Source organism: Parasteatoda tepidariorum, chromosome 2 (genome assembly GCF_043381705.1).
Source record: "Parasteatoda tepidariorum isolate YZ-2023 chromosome 2, CAS_Ptep_4.0, whole genome shotgun sequence".
Taxonomy (NCBI): domain Eukaryota; kingdom Metazoa; phylum Arthropoda; class Arachnida; order Araneae; family Theridiidae; genus Parasteatoda; species Parasteatoda tepidariorum.
This window is the reverse complement of record NC_092205.1, coordinates 7,708,023-7,735,423: the sequence shown is the minus strand read 5'-3', so window position 1 is coordinate 7,735,423 and position 27,401 is coordinate 7,708,023. Positions and strand designations below refer to the sequence as shown.

Sequence of the window (27,401 nt, the reverse complement as noted above, 5' to 3'; positions counted from 1 at the left end):
GCGCGAATTAAAAATTAAAGTATATGCAATTTACTTTAATTTACTTTTCTAAATGAATAGAGTTATAAGATAGAAAATATCACTGTTGTTATCTTCAAGATATTTGAAAATTGAATCGTTTATAGCAAAATTTAAAACAATGGCTAGCTTTTAACCAATCAGAAAATTCCATTTCGACTTTCACTGATATCGCTGGAACGGTTTATCGCACGGGATAAAAAGTATCCTATGTCCTTCTGCTGGCTCTAAACTACCTCCCTGCCAATTTTCAGCTAAATCGGTTCAGCCGTTCTTGAGTTATAAGTGAAGTAACTAACACGACTTTCTTTTATATATATAGATGTAAATATGCAACTATAAATAAAACAAAGGGCCGTGGCTAAGGGGATAGTGTGCTCGTCGCTCAATTAGGTTTCCCGGGTTCAAATCCCAGCGATTTCTGGCAGTATCTAATTCGGCCCTGGTTTTGCACCGACCACAGTGCAGACTTAAAATATCCTCAGTGGTAGACGGATCATGGGTTAGAGTCTCCTTGCTGTCAAACTAACCGTAAGTGTTTTTCCACTCTACTTAACGCGAATGTGGGTGAGTTCCATTAAAATTTCTCCACAAAGGTTAATTTCTCCCAATACTTGATTCAGGAGTTCCCTTGTCTTCTGGGGCGAGTTCAAAATGTCAAGGCTACGTAGCTGAGCATTGGTAACCATTAGCTGAAAATTGAGTCGACTGCTTAAAGACATAATAATATAAATATGTAAAATAAAATATAAATATGACTATGGCTATGCATTACTGCTTTTTAATTTTGAATATATTTCATTAAATTTCGTTCAATATCTGGTTTATAGAAATATTTCTATGATTTCTTTGAAACTTGCAAAAATTTAACTTAGTAAATTATGCTTTTAACATTTCTCCTTTTATTTAATTTATAGGAATTCCACAGTTTAATAAGAATTCCCATTTACTCATTACCAATTACTGAACGCTAAGATTGAATGATTCGTAATAATATTTAGTCACTAACGCAGAATTTTTCGAATGCAATTGCTCCAATATCGAATTCCAAGCAATACTGAACGAATTCCACTGCATACCAGTGAGATTAGATGGGTCGCTAATTACCAGAGAGCGGAAGGTCCGAGAGATGGCTAAACCTGCTACTCGAATCGAAGAAATAGGTTGCCTCTGCGGTAGAGGAATGGGCACTCTTTCTAGAACTATAATCTTCGAGTTAATCCTCTTATGCTAGGCATTCTCAATAAAACCTTTTCTAATTGCGCCACTGGGAGATTCAGTTACTGTTTCAAAGGAAGGTACATTTCGTGGCAGTCTTTTATGCCACATAAAAGAATAGAGCAGTTTCCCCCCGTGGAGGATTATAGCGCCAAGAGTTATATCTGGTAGGAAACAATGCTTTCAAATAATACAATTTCTTTGTTAAATAAAGTTGTAGAATGTTTCTTACCAATCGTCTGTGGCGATATTTTGTCTTTGTTAGAGTAGATTTTCTCTTTGTTGTTAAATGCTTTTTGTTTTTTTTTTGTGGAAATGATATTGTTTTCGCTAGAGTTTTAGGTAAAAATATGTTTTGTTAGGTAATAAATTCTTCAAGCAACATATAATTATCTAATAATTCCATAATATTCATCAATAATTCTTTCAGTTGGGTAATAATTTGTTATATATTCAGGTAAAAGCCTGTTTCGTTGGGTAATAATTCTTTAAACAACATATTATTATTTAATAATTCTATAATATTTAATAATTCCATAATACTTAATAATTCTATAATATTTAATAATTCTATAACATTTAATAATTCTACAATATCTAATAATTTTATAATATTCAATAATAATTCTTTTAGTTGGGTTATAATTCTTTAGATTTAAAGGTAAAAGTATGTTTTGTTGGGTAATAATTTTTAAGCAACATATAATTATTTAATAAGTCTATAATATTTAATAATTCTATAATACTTATAATTCTATAATATTTAATAATTATAATAATTCCATTTAATAATTCTATAATATTTAATGATTCTATAATATTTAATAATAATTCTTTAAGTTGGGTAAAAATTCGTTGGATTTTAATGTAAAAGTATATTTTGATGGTAATAATTTTTTAAGCAACGTATTATTATTTAATAATTTTATAATATTCAATAATAATTCTTTATTAAGGAAAAAAATTCGTTAGATTTTATGGTAAAAGTACGTTTTGTTGAGTAATAATTCTTTCAGCAACTAGAATGCCTTAGATAATTACATCTTATGAAAATGTTTACTGAAATTACTTTTTGTTGCATAAAGTTACACATGACACATGTCCATTTATAAAAATAAAGATAATCTAGTTATGTGAGTTTTTTTTTCGTGTTTGGAAAATTTAAACGTGAACAGAGGAGACATCACTAATTGTATTTGCACGTACAATTTCGTTTTCAATATATTTTTTTTTCTAATGGCAAGCACTGAATTTGAATCTTTTGCCTATATGCCTGAATTGTTGCTCATTTCGCGTTACCCAGTGGGCACCTGTGAACCAAAGTCACGGAGGCGAGCAACATTGCCCACGCCACACTGCCTCAAACCCGTTTATAGGGTGGGCCACATTCACACATCATACAAACACACACACAACAGAGGACAGCACAATGAGAGAGAGAAACATCCATGCCCAGAGCGGGATTCGAACCAGCAGCCTATGGCTTCGTAACCAGTTCTTTTCAGTTCAGTAAATGTATTGAGAATATTTATGAGATTTGTAAAACAGTAACGCGCAGTTTTTATTTAGTAGAAATATTAATAAATAAAGACAAAACGTATCGTTTAGTGTTGTTTCTTTTTAAATAGAGGCATAGAGGCAAAGTGCAATGAATATGTAGAAAAATGTCAGACAAAGGATACTTTTTCACCAAAAATATATTTCACAAAAAAATTTTTGAGAGGTTGCCATTTACATTTAAAATTCGCTTGAAACAATAATGTCAAATGGAAAAGCCAAACAACTGTCTGTGAAGGAACTTGCAGTTTGGGAATTAAAATTTGAATTTAAAAGTCAATTATTTGACAAAAATTTAACAAATGCAGTCAAACCACCATGAGGGACCACCCCTATGTAGCAACCTCCTCCATTTACCCAGTCTGGAAGAAGGGAATTCCTGGATCAAGCAATGGGACAAACTTGCCTTCGTGGAGATCTTATTTATGAAACTAACCCGCATTTGCGTTACATGGAGAGGGAAATCACGAAAACCTCCCACGGTTAGCGTGATGGTAAGGGGCCCCTAGTCTAAGCTCCATCTACCACTGAGGATATTTTAAGTCAGCATTGTGGTCGGTGCTAGCCGAGTGTGGAATTCGTATCGACTAGCCATTGCTGGGATTCGAAACCGGTCGCCACATTGAGAGTCGAGAGCTCTATTTCCTGAGCCACCACGACCTTAACAAAAAATTTTTTTTTTTATAACTGCCGGTGAACAACTGACCCAAATTTTGAGTTTACGGCTACTAATACTCAACTGTGTGCCTTTAATTTTGAACCCAATCCAGAAGATAAGGGAACTTCTGGAACAAGTAAGTGGGTGAAATTCCCCTTCATGGAGGGACTCGGATCTATGATCCGTTTACCACTTAGGATATTTTTCGTCTGTTTTGTGGTTGGTGCAAGCCGGGTGAGGAATTCGTATCAACCATCCGTAGCTGTGATTCAATCCGGTTCACTTTATTGTAAGCGAGCGCACTATCCGCTGAGCCACAATGGCTCAATAACAAGAAAATTGTAAAAATTAATTTTTTGAAAAATACGTGTCAACCTTCCCCTACCTATCTGGAAATAATAGTAAAAAGTTTGATGTAAAAATGAAGCTTTTCGAGAATGTACTTTGTCAACACTCGAGAAACAAATAGGGTCAAAAACACCGAATATTGTATAATTTACCGTGTTTCTGACTGAATGAGAACATTACAATAAATTCGGTCCTCAAACACCAAAAAAAAAAAAAAAAAAAAAAATTTGCCCACACCTATTAAAATGTTTTAGTGAAGTATTATCACTTTAATTATTTTATTGAAATAATCTGTTTAAATTATATCGAAAAAGATTGATGGTACTTTTCCAACATAAATAGTTGAAATTGTAACTTTTTTGAGCAGTATTAAACTTTAATGTAAGTTGCAAAGAGTGATTACAGTTTTTTGGAGCAATTAGAAATAAATGTAAGTGAAGCAGACAAAGAATATGCTCAAAAGGAAGATTACCGTATAATTTTGGTAGCTATACTTTAAGAAGACATATGGCGTCACATGAGAGTAAATCGACAAAAGAAAAAAAGAAGAAAAAAAAAAAGGCTAGAACTAGCACTTGAGACTGCTGAAAATGACTCAAAAGAAGACCAGGTATTGATTTCTTGCAAATTTTTTATATATTTATGTCGATTATTGATCACTAAACTTTAAGTGCAATTTACTCGAAACTATGTTTCGCTTACTTGCTGTATCTTTAACTGTTACAATTTTTAACCGATATACTTAAAACTTCGGCTCAATGTTAACAATAAATATAGTTTTCGTTACACATAGGGATTTTTAATTGGTTTAACTGGTTTACTTAAATCCACGAAAATGTAATTTATTTTATTCGATTTTTGAATTTAAAAAAAAAAAAACTGCCAATTTTCGTGAATAATTATTTTTTTTAAAAAAATCCTACGCGTGCATCGGAAACTAAATCCTCGTAGTTTAAGGAAAAATCAAAACGGAATTAAATATGGAGGATCTTTTTTAATTTGACCTAAGTTGCAGATAATTTTAAAAATTATAGTATGAGTTATGCATTTTATGAGCGTTAATTTTTTTTAGATTTTTGCACATTTTTAACATGATAAAATGAGGGTCAAAATAAGGTAAATAAAATATATTTAGTCGTAGTAAAATTCCCAATTGCAGCAAAATTCATTAAAAATCATTCTTTTTTTTTTTTTTACAGGTTTTTGCGGCGTTGTTTCCCTTAAATCAAAATTATGTTTTTTTCCCTTAAAAAAAGGAGAGAGATGCTATTACTATACCGGGAGGTACTTTTACCAGATTTTTTTCTCACTGTGATATAACACCCCAAGTCTTTCAATTATATTATTTCGAACTACATGAGTCTTTTTTTTTCTCATCTTTATACTTTTTAGGGTACTTTTCTCATCAACCCCAAGTTTGTTCCTTTTGTCTTACATAAAAGTTCAAAATTGTGTAATTTTTATTGTATTTTCAATTTTTCAAACATGGATTTGTTTGCATAAATTCATCTCTCAGTTCCATCAGAAGGAAATTCACGCCTTCAATTTTGTTTCATGATTGCTATATTTTCATCGACACATTTGCTTTAAATAACTCACATTGAAATTTTAGTTAATATAAAAACTTGATAAATGTTTTTCGCTAAATTTATTATTTAGTAACAGTTGAAAATTAATTCTACATAATGCTTAAAAATTTTAAATAATAATTGTTTAATAATTTATTTTTTGCAATTCATACTTACTTACACTAAATGAGTAGAGTTTTACATAAAATTACTTCTGAAAATTAACTTAACAAATTGAAAGTCAATACAACTTAATTACTGTTTAATAATTGAGAAATTGAGAAAGATATAAAAACTATATATCTTTAACATAAAATGTCGCATGAAATTATACGCTTACTTTATAATATTACGCTAGGAAAAACACTTAGTTTAAATAAAGTAATAATAATTCATATAAAATGTTTTAACAGAAAATAAAATAAAGAAGGAAACATAAATATACTTTTCTGGCAAATATCGAGAAACAAGAGATAAGCAAATAATTTACAGTTAAATACTTTTATAATTTATTAATTAGTGCATGCTGATAACAGCCATTGGATCTTCTTCGTTATGTCTATCACGTGATTTTTCTGTCCAATGAGAATGCACGAAACGCTAAGAAGAGAATTATCTTTTTATGATAGAAATATGCGCGAAAAACATGCTTGAGTAACCGTGCTTATTAGTTTACGGATTCAAATTTGCAGAAAATTCTGTTTTTTCTTCTTATTTTTTTATTATCCTAAAACGTTGGCGTTTATGCAAACAAGAAACTCCAAGCTATTCTGCCCTCTTTGTCATATTTCTTGGAATGAAACTTTTGACAATTGCATCACGTAACTTTCGACCTTAATTTAAAAATAAATATTAAATTCAACTTTACTTACTATTCTAGTTTTTTAATAACTGATCACATTCACAAGTTTTAAATGAAGGCGCAGTTAATGTTTTTTTTCTTGGCTCTTAGATTTTGCAACACAAGCAAGAATTGATTTCCATAAATTTTACGTTTTGACACATATGATAAGATATTCTGAATGTATAGTACTTAGTTGAAAGTTATTGCTTCATTTATTAAGTTATAAATTCTGTTTTCTGCGTATTTCATAAAAATATTTTTTTTTTACGATTGGAGGATTTAAATTTTTGGTAGGCCGAATACATAATCTTGTTGCATAAAGATTTGAAATTTTAAGTAAAATTTCAAATAAAAAACTTTAAACGAGGAATGAAAAGTTGCTAAGAATGTTCTAAAAATTCAAATTTGCGAGAAAGAGTTTCTGACTTAAAAACATCAAAATAGCCAGAGGTTTGGTACAAACATAAAACGGAAAAATTTTGATGTTTGATGGTTTTTTTTTCTCTAGTTAGAATATTTTGAAAGTAACAAATTCAGAAGAACAAAAGCATCAAAATATTTTGGGGGGTGGTTGAAGTTAGCTGTTTAAAATAAATGCGGAGCATTTTATATGTTAATATACAAAAGTTTTAGAAGACTTCAAAAAGAGCAAAAGATAAAAAAAAAGTAATAAAAATTCTAACATTCGACTGTTTTGATGTTTTAAAAAGGGTCCACCGAGGTAAGTGTAGCATTTTTGTTTCAACCATTTTTTGCTTTTAGTCTTTTTAACTCTTCCGTTTTTTTTATTTATTTTAAAAAGTAAATAAATAATGTAAAATTCAAATTTAAAGGCATAAAATTCTTGGGGATTTTATTTAGAACTGTAGCCAAGGCTTTCTTGCTTAGAAGATATTTGCATTCCATTTCGGAATTGGGATTAGTTCTTCTCCTGGAAATTTCGTCTCTATTCTAAAAGTTTCTCAGGGGATTGTCACACTCTTCTCTTTCAATACAAATATTTTTTTTTGTCTATCTCAATTTATTTCAAAGATTTTGATCGGAATCTGTATGATTTACTTAAAGAGAGATATACTCTAGTTAACTTTTAGAGTTTATTTTTTTTACTAGAGTTTATTTTATTTACTGATAATAAACTCTACTTGAAATGATTAATCTTTAGCCTTATCGTTATTTAATATAGTTGAATGTAGTTTAGATTTTTGTCAATTTGAGGGAATTATTGTTTATTAAAGATATAAACTAATAGTGTTTTCTCTTCTTTTTCTGTGAAATACCGATGATGGTTGAATGATTTAAGTGGTTTTTAAAATAATATGCTTCTCTCAAATCTGGACTTTTAAAGTTCAGATTAGAGAAAATCAAATAATAAAAAAAATAATTTTTGTTAAAATATTCCTAAAAATCACAAATTTATATTCGCCATAGTTGAAATACTTGAAATAAATGTTACTTAGCTTGTAATTATAATATTTTCATACACTTTTAATATGCTTATATAAGCATTTAAAAGTAAACCTACTATGAAATTATTGTAAAATAATTTTCAGCTATGTTGTTTGCGAATAAATTCTTCGATATTCAAGCTTGACATTTACAAATGAACCTGATGATGAATACGATTTTTAAGCCAGAAATGAATTTCTTTTTTAAAAATCGTGAAAAAAATATAGATTTGTAGATTTAGTACTAACAGTTACATAAATAGAATGATGCTAGAAATATTTTAAATTTTTATTTATTTTGATGACTTCGTTTTTCATTTTAATTTAAAATTTGTGCCACTTTCATCATTGCAATTAAAATATTTGATGTGAAAATTTGCTATAAAGTTGCTTAAAACATAGAACAAATTTGGTCCATTTTTGTGTCAAAACTTAAATTTTAAATTAAAAGCAGTTTTAATTGAATGGGTCTGTTTTAATGCAGATTCTATTTCTTTTAAATAAACATATTACTTACACTTGTTTCAAATAAAATTTATTTCTTGAAAAATTCAAACAATTTTCTGTCTTCTATGTAGAAACTACTACATTTGAAATAAGATTGCACTTATTTGTTTCTTGCATGGTTGCAATTAAGATAAAAATGCTTGAAGGCAGATGATTTGAAGACTACATATTAGTTATCAAAATTAAAAGTATTTCAGTATTTAATTATCCTGATTAATAAAATATGATATATCATTCGAAGTTAATCACTGAGTAAAGTAAAAGGATCATAAAAACATGATTGTTTGAAAAATTCTAAATTCCTTGTTTAAACAATAAATAAATGATTAAATGCTATTTGAAATATTTTCAATTAGAAATATAATTTAAAACTTTAGAGGGGATGTGCTAGTAGCAAGTAATTAATTAGGAAATATACGCCGTTAATTTAATTTATTACAAAGCGTTTATTACAATGTTTTTTTAAAATTTTTGTTTTGTCAGAAATTAACATCAAAGATGCGTATATTCTCTTTCGAACATACTAACATGCCCTTTTAATTGAAAAAAAAGGAAATTACTTGCGAATTCTTTTTCTTTATTGTTCGAAGCAAAAGATAATTTTTAGATAAGGAGTCAGTTTACTTTGAATGAATTTATTTCCAAAATGTAATCATTTCTAAATACATTTTTGTAGAAAACCACGCGTATTTAATGAGGCAGTAATGTAAACAATCTAATTAAAACAAAAATTATTTGTTACGAAGTCAAAACAAAATATTTTCTGAAGAAAAAAAATATCTGGACATGTTTTTCGTTTAAAAATAGCCTTTCGTTTAAAAATAGTGTGAGCGAATTTAATTATTGTTTGAAATTGCTCACGTTTTTGAAAGTTTAAGATTACTTTTGATGCGACTTATAAAATAACTTAAATTAGAATAGAATTTTAATATTTTTTAAGTTTTCATTGATTTCTGAATTTGAAAAAAGGACTATTTCAGTGATTTATTATGTATGAGAAATGCATGTGAAATTAATTAATTTGCCAAAAAAAAAAGTCTCGCGATATGTTGAAAAATGATTTAATACATCCACACTGGCAAAAATAGTTATTGTGTCGATATTTTAAACTATCATTTCTTATTTATTTTTAAATCAGAGCAAATTTTAGTACGAAAAAAATATTTCTCTTTATTTTTTACAATTTGCATAGATTTTAATGCTCATTGAAAGTGAGATTATGTTTTTGCTTAAACTCTCTACTATTTTGGTTAATTCTCAATATTTAGCCAATAGTTTGATTGTTCAATTTTCACTGTGATTTTAGTTTACGAAAAATACGATAATTTTGTGTAAACTTATTTATTTATGGTTTTCTTTATATGTTCTTTAAGATTGTTCTTTATACGTTCTTAATGATTAGTAGTTATAACTAGCAATCTGATACTTAATTTGAGTGTTGATCTTGCGCAATGGAAATTGTAATTAGACCAAGTAAATCTTATAACTTGGTGGAAATGTATCGATTTAAGTTTTTTTACATGTTTTTGAAGAAAGTTTGTTTTTTGTGTTATATTTTTTACAAATACTTTACAAAAAGTTTTTTTACATGTTTTTGAAGAATGCTTATTTTTTGTGTTATATAGTTCTTACTAGCTAATTTTTATCTAATTTGAATGTCCAACTTGCTAAATGTAGTAAATATTAGAGCCACGTTGAAAGTTGTTAAGATTGCAGGCTATTAATGCATTTTTTTAAAGACTATTTTTTATTTTATTTATTTGAATAATTTAGAAAGTAAATAATTAATGATTAGTAGTTGTGACTAATAATTTGATACTTCTTTTGAGTGTTCAGCTAGGTTAAAAAGTACTTAGCTTGTTACGAGATAATTAAAAATGTCTGTTTTTATGATTTATTAAAGTTGATTAAATAGTTAATAAATCTAAGTAATGAATTTAGATTATTAAACCATTATACTAATTAATATTTAGGAGCACTATTTATAATTAAATAGTTAGACTTATTACTTTTCCTGGGTTCTTCAGGTCGTTTTTTCGCAAGCTTCTTCTTGCCCCCCCCCCCGACTCAGCTCTGAGAACAAAAAAGTATGATCAAAACTACCAGAATATTGTAAAATTTTCCAATGGAAGCACCTAAAAGCTCTGTTATTTTTATCGAAGAGCATTGGTAATGATTTTGCCAAAACTAACAATAAAATATGGTTTTAAAATATTTGACAATATTTGATAAACACGGTAAATTTTGGAAATTTTTAAAGGTATCTTAGAGTATGATATGAAAACCATTTATTCGGTTTAATTTATTTTTTAGTTTTGTATATTTAATTAATGTGTGGTAAAAAAAGCAATAATTTTGAAAACCCGAATTACCTGTAAACTGTTTCCATTTGAACAGAGAAATTACTAAATGAATGGTTTAAATAGCACGTATATTATAGTTTCTAATTACCAGAGTTATGTTTTTTTTTCTCACCAGAAATGTCATCTCCATACTGTACAGTAATTTTAAAAGATTTTTTTCCCTCGTGTGGTTGAGGATCTGGTTTCCTTTCATCTTTTAAATTTTACTCTCTTGAAATTCGTCTGCATTTGTCTCTTCATGGTCAGTCCTTGTCTTCCCCTCTTTTTCCTGCCATCAGGGGCCCGTGAGAGGAAAACGAGTGTTCATTTTTCTCTTGGCATTCTCAGTGTATGTCCCCTTCATGTCACCTTCTCTTGCTGATTTATTTTTCTATTATGAGGTAGATACCAAGGTTCCCGCTGAAGCAGGGAACTTATTCCGGAATCAATGACAAATTTCCGGACGTCATTTTATATCTTTATTTTATAATCGTCGTTGAACAGCTTACCCAATTTTTGGGCTTGCGACTACTAATCAAAGCTTAATTAAAGCTTAACCCCGTCCCGTCCCAGTCAGGGGGCATCCGGAGAATACTGCAGATTCTAAGAGCACGCACGTGACCTCTCAGTAAAAAAAAGAGGATTCAAAAAGGTAGGCTTGGTGGCGATTCATGGCAATACCAGAAGGAAATTAAAGAATTTAGTGAAATCTTAAAATTAACAAAAGTAGTTACTCAGAAAATAGAATTTAGGAGTTTGAGTGTTCAAGCATAAGAGGCGAGGCATAAAAAAAAAACATTGAAAAAAGGTAAACTACGACTACTAATGCTCAACTCCAAAGCGTTGTTATTTTTATCTCAATCCAGAAGACAAGGGAACTCCTGGATCAAGTATTAGGAGAAATTTGCCCTCGCGGAGAACTTTTTGATGGAACTAATCCGCATTTGTGCTACATGGGGAGGAAAACCACGAAAACCTCCCACGGTAAGCCTGATGGCAAGGGGACTCTAACCCATAATTCGTTTACCATTGAGGATTTTTCAAGTTAGCATTGTGGTCGGTGCGAGCCGATAGCGGAATTCGTATCGACCAGCCATCGGTGGGATTCGAACCCGGTTTATCAAATTGGTTTTCGAACGCTCTATCCCCTGAGCCATCATGGCTCACCGGGGATCATTTTTTTGAATCCGAATGAATTAAATTTGTAACAAAAGTAAACAAATGAAATTACTAAATAAGTAAATGAGGTGAATTTTTTTACATTCCCCGTTGTGCTCTTCCTCATTTTATCTAAATATCAAGAAAAAAACAAAAAATGAATTGCATATAAAATGAAAATCAATCGAACAAAAGATTTCTGGGCCTATCTGGAAAAATTAGAAAATCAATTACGTTTTAGCTCATCAGAAACAAAAAAATGAGAATAACTTTCCATCGTTAAACAAGAAAACAGTTTGAGAATTAAAAAGCAATTTATTTTCAGCTATTGAATGTTATAATTATTCTCCTTGAATTCTAAGCATTCTTTTTACATTCTAAAGTCTTTAGTGAATACTTCATCTAAAACTCAACTGTCTTTTACGTGTAAATGTATATTTAATAAGATAGTATAAATTACTGCCATCATAAATTCAGTAAAAGAAAATGCATATTCAAATTTTATTGAGAAATTAATTTTTAAAAGATATCTTAGAAAAAAAATAACAGGTATAGCATTCTTTGAAGTAAACATCAAGTACCATAACATTCATTACTATTCTTCTGATCCAAAATGAATGATAATTTATTCGAAAAATAATGAATGACTTTTTAATTGTCCTCCAAAGAAAGGAGAAATTCTACAGGCATCATGCCTAAATAAATTTTATCTAATCATTTTAACAAAATTTAAATATTATCAGACTATATCAATTTGCAGTTAGTTCTCTGATGTCAAACTATACTTAGAGATGAAAGAGAAACATAATTATTTATTTAAACGATATGCGTAATATGAGTTTGTAAATTAATTATTTATCAAATAATTTTCCGTTGAACTTTCTGATGCATTCACTATTTTTTCTGAGGTAGTTACGAAATGAAATTTAACTTCATTAATTAAATACTTGTTAAGCGCATTACTGACTAATAAGGTTTTTCATATTCTATACCGGCGTTAAACAGTCGACCCAATTCTGAGTTTATGACTATTAATGTTCAACTCTATAGCCTTGTAATTTTAAACCCGATACAGAAAACAAAGGAGCTTTTGAATCAACTGTTGAGAGAAATTTGCCTTCGTGGACGCTTTTTGATGTAACTAGCCCGTATTTGCGTTACATGACGAGGAAAATCACGAAAACCTTCCACAGATGGGTCATATATATACAGCAAGGGCACTTAACTCATGGTCCGTCTGTCACAGAGGATGTTTTTTGTCAGCACTGTGGTCGGTGCGAGCAGGGTGCGAAATTCGTATCAACCAGTTATCGCTGCGATTCAAACCCGCTTCACCTCATTTGGAGGCCAGCGCTCTACCCCCTGAGTAACCACGATTTAAATTTTTTTTTATTATTTTATAACCGTAATTGAACACCCTTCCTAAATTTTGAGTTTACGGCTACTAATATTCAACTTCGTATCTTAATAATTTTGAACCCAATCCAGAAGATAAGGGAACTCCTGGATTAAGAGTTGAGTGAAATTCACCTTCATGGAGGACTTTTTGATGGAATTAACCAAAAGTAGAGTTACACTGAGAAGAAAACCACGAAATCCCCCCAAAGTTAAAATTACGGTAAGGGGACTCTGACCCGTGATCCACGTAGGATAGTTTTCGTCTGTTTTGTGGTTGGTGCAAGCCGGGTGCGGGATTCGTATTGACAAGCTGTCACTGGGACTCGAACCCGTTTCCATTGAAAGCTGACGGTTCTATCCCTTGAGCCACCATGTCTCAAAATTTACTATATCAGCAGACATGAATGATGATAAGTGAATGATTTTAAATTCTACTTGTAATGAAAAGAGTGCTTATATTATTCATAAGCTCAAACTCACAATAAATTGGTAATGTTTGGCAAACTGTTTGTTATTGGAAATGGTTATTGAAGTAAAATTATCTTTTCAATTTTTTCCTTTTAAAATCTGAAAGAAAGCAAAAGAGTTGATAACGGAAAAAAGAGGAAATATATCTGCATGAGCATAAAGAAATACTAATAGCTAGAATTTTAAAGAATTTTGCATGACAATTTGCAAAGAAAGTTATATGAATTTCTATCGACAAATAATATGCCAATATATTTTAAATTTAGTGATTTGTGTTGTTAAATACCAACAGTTCTATATTTATTGTATGATAAACAAAATTAATCCATCAGTTCATTATTCTGGGACAAAAAGTATATTTGTTTAAAAATTGTAATTGCGTAAAAATGTATTTGTATAATTGTAAAAGGATATTTATACAGCAAAAATAATCTTTGCGGAAGATACTTAATTTGCTTTCAGAAATAACTTGCTTCTACGTGATTCGAAAAATCTCTGAAAGTGTTTCAAAAATCTTAATTTAGGCTTCACACATTTAATTGATAAAAAACGTATTAAAGTTTATGGAAGTCTGAGATTATTTAAGAATCGTTTTTTGAATGGAAAGATTATTATGTCTGTATGAAAGATTATTATGTATTTTCAGAAATAATTGAAATTTTTAGTAAAAAAAATCTCGAATTTGTAATAAAAAAATCATGAATTTGTGATTAAAAAAATCAAGAAAAATCCTTACAGCTAGACCGACAGCAATGAAATTGTATAACAGGAAAAAAATCTAACATGAAATATTTAAATAAAAAATAAAGTACGACAATTTGGCACCATTGTCTTTAAGTTGGGTTCAATATAAGAGAGTAATAAAAGGCAAAAATGAAAATGCATTGAATTTATTACGAAATCTGATCTGATTTGTCTGATTTTGGTAACGTTATATTTTTTTTCGCCTACATAAATAATTTTCAATCAATAATATCTGTCGTTATCACTTAGATTCTGATAACACATACAAGACAAAGATTCTGAAGGCAAATACAAAGGATGGTCAATATAGAACACCCTATATATTTATTCTTAACTGCCTCCAGCTGCTTTCAACAAACTCCCTCGCATTTAAATTCTCATCAAGAGGCTATACGTGACCTGCAGTGAACTTTCAGATTTTGGAACAATAGAATAATCTCCCCTCGAATGTAGGGAGAGGAGTGATGCTTGTACTTTTGATGTCTAACCTACCAGGCTAATTGGATCAAGGTAAGTGCGATTGGTTAAACAGATATCTAGTAATTAGTGTAGTTAATTACAGCCGAAAATGTTCATTCATCAAAGAGAGAATGAATTGAACTCTGCAGAGGACTTGATGTTGTAAATTGGATTAGGTACAGTTCACGGTCCCTTCTATTACCGCGACTTACTCTGTACTAGAATATGCAAACTTCTCTGTACTAGAATATTTAATGAATTGGCAGTTTATTCAGTGAAGTACCACAGGCCTAATTAATATGGCCAAAGATCTAAGAGAAGTATTGTTTGATAAAAATACTTTCTTCAGGTGGCCCTGAATTGAAATTTTCTATCCGGTTTGATTAATGAGTTTTGCTGTGTAAAACTTGTTTTAAAACTAAATGAGAAATTCTCTTTGATTTCAAGGAATATTTCCTCGAACACTTGAAAGGGGAATAAATCTTACATTCGACAAATTAATGTGTTAGTTTGCAAAGAATTAATATTATACTTTATTTCTGGGATATTACGCAGATTAAAAATGCTTTAAATATATAAACAGTTGTTTTATACAAAAGCTATATATTTAATTGAAATACCCTACCCTCATGAAAATATATATTTTATAATAATTAAAGAAACTGAAATAAACAAAGTACATGAATATTAAATATAAAATGCATAAATAACCTTACATACTTTTATTTAAGAACTCATTTTAGTAAGGATTAAAGTTGTTAATTCTTTTAAGATTATGCTGATTTCGTTTAAACAATGGAAAAGTCGATAAAAAATAAGGTTAAATTTCTCCTCACTGTAGTTATTTTAATTTTATAAAAAAACAAATGTAAAATATACATAGTCAAAAATTCAAATATAATTTTGCAAACTCGCAACGTAAGCAATAATTTAGTTTAAATTCATTTTGGTGATTATGCAAAATTAAATAAATACCCTTTGTTTAACACCATTTCCAAAAATAAATAAATAAGCAAATACATAAAATAAAAGATAAAATAAAGTAAATAAAATTTAAAAAACATTTCTGTTATTGATTGTAAACATTAAGAAAAGTTTTCTTAATGTTTACAATAGCCGTTTTTGAACAGTGAACATTTTGGTAAACAGTAAAGATATCTTTATCAGCTAAGTAATGAATAATTCATGAAACAGAACTTAAAAGTTTATTGTATGAAAGATTAATTTAAATGAGACAGGATTTTCTTTTCGTTATTTAAGCTCTTTACATTAAGTCAAATAGTTTAATATAGATTTTTATGAAATATTCGTGTTTCATTAAATTGAAATAATACTCCAAACAGAAACCTTTATAAAGATTGTATTCATTCTAAAAGCATTTTCTGAATTATCAAAATGGTGCAATTTCGATCATGCACATTGGTTACAATTAAAATTTGTCACATTATAATTTGCATTTTCAATTGTAATTGTAGTTTAAGAAAAATAATTAAAAAAATATTTATTGACGAAATTCATGATATCCGTTAATGCTATTAAGATTTTCTTCCAATATAATAAGGATAACGGTATTATGCTTTTGTTAATTTTTGAATTAGACAAAACTACTATATCTTTTCAATCCCAAAGACTTTCCATGTATTTGCGCATGCGCTAAGTCTGCTATGATTTCATGAAGATAGGAGGATGATAAATGAAGGAAAGATAATGGGTTTACTGATTTCCAGAGATGATGCTGGCTTAGTGATTGCGTAATCATCCCTTCTCGAATTAGAATCCCCCTGGAATGGAAAAGGAGAATTTTTAAGAATTTTTGATTAAAAAAATGAACAGCATTCTGCTGAAAGAAAGCAATCCCACATATAACCTTTGCCTTTATGATTGAAATTTCAGTTACAGTAGAAGAAAAGGGTTTCATTCTCAGTTCTTAATAGTTATGAATGGTTAATTGACTTGGAAACAATGGTAACCAATGAAAAAATTCGACAACAATTCAAACATTTCTTCTAAACAATTTTATTGGAAATTTTAAACGAATTTTTGGATCAGGGGCATAAATTTCCCTCTTCTTCAGCTGTCAAAATTTCAAGACGGTAGAGCAAACTGTTCAGGAGTCATAAGAGGAACAGACAGACACACACCAACTCTTCAGTCTATTTTATTTTATAACCATCGTTGAGCAGCTGACACAATTTTAAGTTTACGATGACTAATATTCAATTCAGTGTTCTTGTAATTTTGAACCCGATCCGGAAGACAAGATAACTCAAAGTATTGGGTAAATTTCCCTTACATGGAGGACTTTTTGATGAAACTAATCCACATTTGCGTTACACGGAGAGGAAAACCACGAAAAACTCCCACGGTTAGCCTGATGCCAAGGGAACTCGAGGTCATGATCCATCTACCACTGATGATATTTTTACTTCAGCACTATGGTCAGTGCATGTCGAGTGGGGAATTCGAATCGACTAGTCATCGCTGAGATTCGAACCCGGCTTACCCGATTGTAAGGAGAGCACTCTATCCCTATTATAAGTAAATTGTTGTTTTTAATATATCAATTGTGTGATAGTATGGTGTTAAGGGCATTACAAGGAAAGCAGCCGAAGTGTCACTTGCCAATCGATATAAATATTTTTCAGATAGCTTTTAATTATTTTCTATTTCGAAGTACTTATCGGTATTTGTGTATTAAAATTCAAAAATTCAAAGATAAAACTTAAAATACAAATTACGCATTTTCATTTATAAATTTTAATGATAATATAATCTTGCCCTTTTGCAAATAATTTTTAAGTTAGCAATATATTTGCCGATTTAATCTCTAAAGAGGAGTCGTTGGAGAATTTTGACATTCTGAAGATTTTCAATGATTGAACCCATGTTTTTCAAAAATTGAAAGGCCTGATTCCTTGAATAGTCAATTCTGATTACATACAATGATTTTGTAAATTTTAGTTTTGATCTCATAAACCTATTCATTTTCACAATGATTTTATTAAACATTTCTACGCCCACTTTGCTATCATTTTAATTCTCTCAACTTTTTAATTGAAATTAATAACTGATTTTGTCACTAATACTCGGGTGAGAAAGCTCAAATAATCAGTGAATAGATATATTAGTAAATATTTTATTAATGGATGAATAAGAAAATCAATCCACTGATGAATCTGTGAAATATTATGTGCATCGTATTTTTTGTTAAATAATTTACTTCTTACATATCAGTTTGAAGATGGCAACGAGAAGAGTTTTCGTGGTTGCCATGGTGATGGTTTAGAATGTAAATAGTTTTTGAGTAGAGATTTGTTTTTTGTTTTAGAACTGCTATGCTGTAATTTTAATGTTTAGTTTATAAATCTTTCTTTTATATTAAACGCAATAGTAGAGTTTTAATTATTTGATTCGAAGTCCTTTGAGTTTTATTTGAGGTCAGTAAGTATTTTGTATTTTTTGGCATATGGCGTCCGCGACAGGACTTTGAATTTCTGTTGAGATTTTAGAAAACGACTATTACTGAATCTGAGTGAAAATGGAAGTATTGAAGCAAGTGAGAACACAGCATTGTAGATTGTTTACTCAGTCATGCAATGATTTTGCAAAAATTGAGACTGAAATGAACGATGAAGAGAAATTGTCGAAATTAAGAATCATATCAGAAAAAGGTAAGCAATTACTTGTATCTGAAGAAAATGTAAGAACTGAGTTGTTTTCGGAAGTTCGAGATGAAAAAGAAATTGATAACGAAATAGATGATTCCGAATCTTATATTGATAAAATTAGAGTTTTTGATATTAAATTGGAAAATTTACTTTATTCCATTTCTGAAAAACATAATATGTCCGTTACTAGCCATTTAGTTGTTGATTCGACAAATTTGCAGTATCCAAAGATTAAGCTTCCAGTCTTTGATGGAAATTTGAAAAACTGGTTCAGTTTTTGGTGCCAATTTGAGAAAGTTGCAAAGATCAGAATATTGGTGACCATGATAAATTCCCTTATTTATCGCAATCCATGTTAAAAGGATCACCTGCTGATGAACTTTCAAAGAGTTTTCCTCCGAGTGGAGAGAGTTATAAAACAACAATTAATCAACTTAAAACTCGGTATGGAAAAGATGAATTGTTGATTCAAGTGTATGGGAGAGAGTTATTAGCTTTAGTATTACAGAAGCAAAGCAAATCTGAGAAATCTCTGCGGAAACTTTATGATCAACTGGAGTCAAAACTTCAATCACTAGAAGTGTTAGGAGTAACAAGAGAAAAATATGCTGCAATGTTATTTCCTCTAGTCGAGTCGTCTATTCCAGAGGAAACGCTCAAGACGTGGGAAAGATATCGGACTATAAACAAACGGTCGATTATTCATGTTGTTCCAAACGTTGAAGGAGCTGAACCAACTACCAAGACTGATTTGGATACTTTGCTAGAGTTCTTAGAGAGAGAAGTAGAGGCTGAAGAGAGAGTGAACATGGCATCTCAATCCTTCGTGAGAAGTACAGATGATGGTGAGAAACGAAGAATTCCTACGAATGGTAGATTCCAGTTGAAACAAAAATTTGGTAAATCTGCACAAGTACCTTCCACTTCTGAATTGCTTACTTCACCACATGATAAGAGAAAGTGCCTTTTTTGTGAAAACCAGCACAATTCTTGGAATTGTGAATATGCAAAAAATTGGAGTTTAAATGATAGAGAAACTGCTGTTGCAAGATCACGTTGTTGTTTCTTATGCTTACGACTAGGCCGCAGAGTAATAAATTGCAGACAGAAACCATGCTTTAATTGTGGTAAAAAGCACAACATACTTCTTTGTAGAGAAGTTGCGGCCAGTAATGAAGTTCAAAACCCAGAGAGTAAAGCAACCGTTGGCGATAACGTCTAAAATAGCCAATCACTTCATTCTGAAGTTTCATTACAGACTCTAGTCCTGCTCATAAGAAATGGAGATAAAGACAAACTTGTGAGAGCTATTATTGATACAGGCTCTGAGAGAACATATATTACGAGAGACGTAGTCAAATATTTGGGTATAGAGAAATGCGGAGAAATTAAGTTAGTACACAAATTGTTTGGAAGTGTATCATCAGGTGAAAAGTGTCATTCTCAATACAAACTTACTTTAGCGAGTACTGATAACAAATTTAATTGCAAAGTACTTTGTTTAGATCAACCAATGATTTCTGATTATGTCAAACGCATCCCTAATGGTCCATGGCTGAAAGAGTTGAATGAATATGGAATTTGTGTGAATGATACTGAGTACAGTTCTCTAGGAGTATCTAATGACGTCAAATTATTACTTGGAGCTGATGTGGCCGGCAAGCTTTTCACTGGCAATGTAAAATGTTTGATTGAAGGTCCTGTTGCCGTTGAGTCACATCTAGGGTAGACTCTTATGGGGAAGATACCTATAAATGATATTGCTGGGACGACAAATTATTCTCTTTCATTTCTTTTGACTGAAGCATCTGTGAATCAACTGTGGTCATTGGATGTTTTGGGAATCACAGATCCATCTGCGAAGAAAGTGCAGGCATAATTGCAAAGAGCTACACAAGATTACTTTTTGGAGACAATCAGACTAGATGTAGAAAACCGTTTTGTGGTTAGCTTGCCTTGGCTGGAAGATCATCCTCCATTGCCAACCAACTATAACCTGGCGTATAAAAGATTGAATTCGAATGTCAACCGACTTAAATTGCAGTCGATTTATAAAGAGTATGAGCAAGTTTTTAATGAATGGATGGAGGAAGGAATAATAGAAGAAGTACAGGATAATTTCGAGGAAAATGAACACTACCTACCTCATCGTGCAGTTATAAAACCAAATAGCACTACCAAAATTAGACCCGTATTTGATGCTTCAGCTAAGGCCAAAGGTTTTCCAAGTTTAAATGATTGCTTAGAGAAGGGTGAAAATCTTATTGAATTAATACCATGTATTTTGATGTGGTTTTGGACAGAGAGAATTGGTGTCGTTTCAGACATGCGTAAAGTCGTCTTACAAATCGGACTTACTGAAACTGATAGGAACTACCTAAGATTTTTGTGGCTTAATGATGAAGGCTTGAAGATTTACAGGCATTGAAGGATAGTATTTGGAGTCATATGTAGGCCATTTCTGTTGTCCTCAACTATCAAATACCTTCTGATGAATGTTTTGAAAGAAATAAGGGAACAAAAAGCTACTTATCCTGAATATGTTGTACAAAAACTAATGAAAAGTTTTTATGTAGACAATTGCGTCACGAGTGTCAAGGACATAGAAGAATTGAATATGTTTCAAAGAGTTGCTACTGAAATAATGGCAAGTAGAAAATTCGATCTTAGAGGGTGGGAGTACACCGACTTAACCGAGGAAAATTCACAGCCATCTTCAAATGTTCTTGGTATGAGCTGGGATAAGAAATATGATACTCTTCCAGTGAGTACAGGTTGCATTAAAGAGCTTAACATTGAGAAAGTAACGAAGAGAACCATCCTGTCAGCTGTACATAGACTTTTTGACCCCTTGGGTATGATCTGTCTTGTAACGATGATCCCAAAATTGCTTCTTCAGAGCATTTGGAAGTTGAAACTGAATTGGGATGATGATGTTGATGAAAACATCAGAAGAGAATTTTTAAAATGGATTGAAGGTGTACTGCACATTGAGAAAATTAATATTCCAAGGTATTTTGGACTAAGTGGATCCAAGAAGTGTTCCATATATTTACCTCAAGAATTGTGGACTTCGTCTAAATATGTCGTTAATGAGGAGGAAGTAAACTGGGAGAAAAGAAAAGGTGTCACAACCTCAATGATAAATTTTGAAGTGACTAAACTTTTGAGCTCTAATATTTCTGATAATCGAAAAATTGTACATACTATGGCGTGGGTGACGAGATTCCGTTTTAATTGCAAAAATGAAGAAAGAAGAAAAGGAGATCTTTCTGTAAATGAATTAGAGGAAGCTGAGAAAACCACTGTATACTTGATACAACAGGAGTCATTTACAAGAGTTTCAGATAAAAGCCTTAAAACTCTAGATATAATTATTGATAAGAAAGGAATCTATAGATTAAGAACAACTGTATATAAGAGAGATGATTTTGAAGAGTTTAGAACACCTGCTGTTTTACCTGGAGAGCACCCTATAGTACTGTCTGAACATAGAAAAAGGGGGCATGCTGGTGTTTCCTGCACATTAAATTCTCTTAGAGAAAGATTTTGGCTGCTGTGTGGTAGAAGAACTGTAAAAGCTGTATCGAGATCTTGTGTAGTCTGCAAACGTTTTTCTGCCAAATCTGAAGATCCATCAAATGCATCTCCACCAGGTGAGAGAGTTCAAGATACTGTTTTCCCTGTAACGGGTGTGGACTTTGCTGGGCTTTAACCTATGATTTTGAAAGACAATTCAAAGGGCTGGATATGCATTTTTACCTGTGCCGTTTATTTTACAGGGAGTGGACAAGCTGTTAAAAAGGCTTCACAAACTATATTTATAAGAACTGCGTAGTGAATTAGAACTTTAAATTTTATTTCAAACTCTTGCAAAGTGTCATTTTAACATAAGATATCGTTAAGCTATGTAAGTTAACTTTGTTAATGTTGTTAACTTAGGTGGGAGGATGTGAAATATTATGTGCTCATACGCATCGTATTTTTTGTTAAATAATTTACTTATTACATATCAGTTTGAAGATGGCAACGAGAAGAGTTTTTGTGGTTGCCATGGTGATGGTTTAAAATGTAAATAGTTTTTGAGTAGAGATTTGTTTTTGTTTTAGAACTGCGATGCTGTAATTTTAATGTTTAGTTAATAAATCTTCCTTTTATACAAGGTCCGGCTATTAATTTCCAGGACTCATAGAATAACTCAGAAGAAAATAAAATTAAACGCATAGCCATTTAATATTATTCGAAGTAATCCCCATCAGCCGTAATGCACGTCTGTGCTCGGCTGTACAAATTTCGGAAAGAAGTTTTAAAGTCCTCTTTCGGAATGCTCTTTAATAGTGACGTTACAGTCTTCTTGATGGCTTCGACATCTTGAAATCTTGTCCCCTTCAGCGAATTTTTCAGCTTAGGAAACAGTCTGCGGGTGCTAGGTCTGGAGAGTATGGTGGATGCTGCATCTTAACGACACCATGCTGGGTTAAGAATAGCCTCACAGGCAGCGCAATGTGTGGAAGCGAACTTTTTCAATTGCTTCGGGCGTGCGTAACGACTGCGGCCAACCTGTGTGTGGATCATCTTCCACGCTTTCGCGCAGTCCCGAAAGCTTTTAAACCATTCAAAAGTTCTTGAGCGACATAATGCTTCCTCGCCGTAAACTTGTTTTAACAATTTGTAGGTTTCCGCAGCTGTCTTGCCCAATTTGAAGCAACATTTAATGTTTATTCTTGCTCCATTTTCACTTCGACAACAGGAATTTAAGAGCTACGTTTTAATGCGCCTTTCTACGAGAACCACTTACTTCAGTATGGTGCCGATTGCACTGCACATGCGCAAGAAAGCACTCTTCAATATGCAATCATTAGCGCCATCTTCCGGCTTTTCGTTCTCCTACAGTTACGTCAGTCCTGGAAATTAATAGCCGGACCTTGTATTAAACGCAATAGTAGAGTTTTAATTATTTGATTCGAAGTCCTCTGAGTTTTATTTGAGGTCAGTAAGTATTTTGTATTTTTTGACAGAATCAGCGAATTAGCTCATGAATGAATATACGAACAAACTAATCAACTCATAAAACTAAATTCTATAGTTGAATACCTGATTACATGAATAGCCAATCTTAATGATATACAATGGGTAGACTATATTTGTGGGTGCCCCTTGATTCTCGCCAAGTTGTGATCGCGGTTGATCACCTAGCTGGGCGATGTTGAAATCCAATCGTGATTCTGATCGGTTTAGATTTTAGTGTTATTTTTAAATGTTCAACGGTTGTAATTTCAGAGGTCCGTTAGTTCTACGTTGGATACCGGTTGATAAGGTTACTTTTGAATCTGGTCTATAAGATCGAAGGTATGTGGGCAGTCATGAAAAGGGATTTAAGAAAAAAATGTCACCGCTAGTCCGGTATTACAGACGCCATTTTCGATTCCTATTTCGTCGAATTTATATGGCGGTGGAGGTAGACACTTGTTGTTGTTGTTAATTTACGTCGCACTAGAGCTGCACAATGGGCTATTGGCGACGGTCTGGGAAACATCCCGGAGGATGATCCGAGGACATGCCATCACAATTTTGATCCTCGCGGAGGTGATGGTACCCCCGCTTCGGTAGCCCGACGACCTGCGCGCGAAGTCGAGCACTTTACGGTAGCACAGTTTAACGAGGACCAATACCGCACACCCTCGGTCCCTGCGCAGACTGATCCAAGTGGTCACCCACCCGCACACTGACCGCAGCCAGTGATGCTTGACTTCGGTGATCTGCTGGGAACCGTGTCTTAACGATCAGTCCACTGCGGGACGGAGGTAGACAGATTCTATTCATGATAAATTTAGACAGTATCTAACTGTTATTAGATATTTCTGTGCACCTAAATCTGAGAATATTCAAGCTTAATGAAGAAGTGAGTTTTTTTTTTCCTTTTCTTTTTGCTCCTACTCCATTAATTTTAGCTTAGATTCAAAATCCTTTTTATTGGGTTTATTAATTTTGCTTAGATTGGGCTCATTGCAAGCTTTATCCGATGTTTTGTTGAAATTTTCCAATGTTTTATTAAATTTATCATTATGTTTTGGCTACCATTCCTGTTACCACAGTGTTCCGCGCAAACAGGAATAGCGCCAAACATAAGTCGCCAATTTCGCCAAGGGGCACCCTCAAGTATATTTTTCCCTATACAATGATTCTGTGATTGATAAAAAAGGAATAAATAAAAAGAGAAGAAATATAAGAAATAAAAAGGGGATAATCCAGGCGGCGGCCTGCTAAAAACTTCAAAAAAAAGAAAAAATTAAAAAAAAAACATGACTAAAGGGGAGCAACTCGAAGAATATAACAAGTAGGCTCCCCGGGCAAACATTGACAGTTTTTTTTTATAATTTATTTTATTTTTCCGATTGGTGCCTTGACGATTGTTGTTGGCGTGCGAAATCATGATACGGAAATATCCTCACTAAAAAAGCAAAAGAATGACGTTGACCAAATTTCATTGATTTATTATCAATAGTAACCGATTAATTTGATAAATTCGCTTAAATTATTCACATAAATCGGCTTATTTGGTTAATATTAATATTGACCAGTTAGTATAAATAGTTACCGTCTATTCATGTTGACCGTAGCATATACACTATATATTTAACTATTACAGCACTGTTCTTTACTCGCACAGTAGACTACAGTAATTATGCATCACGTTATACGTATGATTTAATTTAAATAAGGCCTAATAACGCTGTAATCTAGATCATAGGTTCCAAACGTGGGTGCTATTTTCCCCCAGTGGGTGGTGAAGACTTTAAGGGGGGGGGGGCGATAGCGAGATTTCGGGTATTTGAGAAATGTTAGATAATTCAAGAGGGTCGTTAATATACAGCTGATGATAATAGTATTGATTACATATTAAGATTCATACCTTTTTTTAAAGTTTAATATTGAAGAATTATTCTTATTTATAACTCAGCATAAAGTATTTGATATTAAGGTATCTGACTAGTTTCGCCATTTTTTTAAAAAAAATATTAATCAAAAATTTAAAAAAAACTAGTTTATATGTTTTAATTTCTGTAAAAACTTATGAAACTAACAAAAAACTATTGTTATTATTATTATTACTTTAAATGACGATTTTTTGGTAAAAATGACGAATTTTTTGTACTTACGCTAAACACTGTAGAAAAATTGTATCGCTCAAAGTAAAGTCCTTTGAGGATTTTATTTAGTAGGCTATCAACTATGTTTTGAACTATTATCTTAAATACAAGTGCATTCACTACTGAGTTAGGGCTCAATGTAGTTAAAAAAGCAAATTTTTAAAACTTTCCGCACGTGTCTTTGCGAAAAAAAGGCGTAAAAAATGAAATTCTGTTCTTTTCTTATAGTCTGTAATTCAAATGAGTGCTATACTCACAAACACTCATGAAAAATTGTAAACTGTTATTTTTAAAATTATATTTTCAATCGTGTTTATGGTATTGTAAAATAAAAAAAGAAACTTGATTTTGAGATAAACGCTTTTAAAGACTTAAAAATCACTAGTTTATCCACTGTTATCACCTTGCTAAAACACTGCTATAACTTGGTCAATTATTAGACAACGAACAAAAGTAAAGTAATTTTAGGAAGTTATGTTCTAAATTTATAATAAACTCAGTTTCGAAAATTTTCTCTAAAATCGTTTTTTTTTCACTAGTCTTAGCAGCACCTTAGCACTTAATAAAATAAAATTGTTAGTTTTAAATTGTTAATAAAATTGTTAGTTTTTAAAGAATAACACTTTTTAACCATGACTAGAAAAGACTGTAATATACCCAGTTTATGGTCTTAACGGTGAACAGATCCATGATATTCGTGTGACTTAAAAAACTTTCGTGCCTCTGCTGCTGCCTTAAATGTCGCCTAAAAGATTGACATTTTTTTTTTGTCTAAATCAATTTTGCTCTTAAAAATGTCAAGCAATAAAATAAATAAATTCAATAATATATTATGAAGTAAATAATAATAAAATAAATAATATTGAATTAAATTTATAATTTAAGAGCTTATATATAAGTTTATGCTCACATTTCTCTCACTTTTAACTCATTTTATAAAAGAAATTTTAATGAACTCATTTTCAAAATGAATTATTTTTTCTGATTTCCTATTAATGACTTATGAAATTAATCACTCTCATTTGATTTTGAAATATGCTCTCTTCAATATTAATTGTACTAAAAGAGTACAGGTGAGTGATTGTATTATGTGATTGTACCAGAATTTCCGGTATACCGTTACTATATAAACATAAAAGTTACCAAATGAATGGTTTAAATATAGTATATTTTGTTTTTAAAATTTGGTTTGGCTATAGATCTTTTTACCAGTCATTACAATACATGTTTTTGTCATTACAATACAGTACATAAATATTACCAGAATTTCTTTCTCCATGTGGTAAGATTAGAATTATTGTAAATTCAACTTCTACTTGAAATGCACTTCGTAGAAATCAATATTTTTTTCATTAAATGGATGGTGTAGGTATTGGAGAAAATGCAAAAAAAAATTTCCATGCATACTTTAAAGTGTTAAGAATTTATTTACAGTGATTAATAAACTTGCTGTTCATAATAGAACTTTTCAAACCTTGATAATGAATTTTATGTTCTCATTTTATGTCTATTTTTTTGAACAACAAATGCGCTTGGCTAAATCCAGCTTTGTAAAAGTGAGTGTAGCAAAAAATTTGGAGAAGATACAGACGTCTCGTCTGTATCTTTCTCTCGCTTATCTAAACTCTATGAGCTCATCCTTGAGACTTTTTTCCTTTTTGAATAACAGCATATCGCTATTTATAACATCTAGCTATAATTAATAAGAGACTAGAGTTCATAGATAGCTCGTGTAACCTCCCCCCCCTCATCTCATTCCACTGCAAAACCAAGATGCCATCACACACGCACACGCACTGCACTGAGAAAAAAAAGTATGGCCAAAACTACCTGGTAGAATATGGTAAATT

General features: G+C 31.3%; 3 protein-coding genes across 3 annotated transcripts; all 3 read left to right on the top strand.

Annotated features, from left to right (window-relative positions):
- Positions 1 to 18,270: 18,270 nt before the first annotated feature.
- LOC107439078 (uncharacterized) lies at positions 18,271 to 20,129 on the top strand. The gene is made up of 3 exons (XM_071178135.1): positions 18,271 to 18,673; positions 18,763 to 19,604; positions 19,659 to 20,129. Exons 1-3 carry the CDS (start codon positions 18,271 to 18,273, stop codon positions 20,127 to 20,129), a joined length of 1,716 nt encoding a protein of 571 aa, XP_071034236.1.
- A 354-nt stretch (positions 20,130 to 20,483) lies between these two features.
- Positions 20,484 to 20,828, top strand: LOC107439079 (uncharacterized). Its single transcript, XM_016051555.1, has one exon. The coding sequence runs from the start codon at positions 20,484 to 20,486 to the stop codon at positions 20,826 to 20,828; it is 345 nt and encodes a 114-aa protein (XP_015907041.1).
- Positions 20,829 to 20,891: 63 nt separating this feature from the next.
- Positions 20,892 to 22,115, top strand: LOC139425088 (uncharacterized). Its single transcript, XM_071178134.1, has one exon. It carries the CDS (start codon positions 20,892 to 20,894, stop codon positions 22,113 to 22,115), a length of 1,224 nt encoding a protein of 407 aa, XP_071034235.1.
- Positions 22,116 to 27,401: the final 5,286 nt, after the last annotated feature.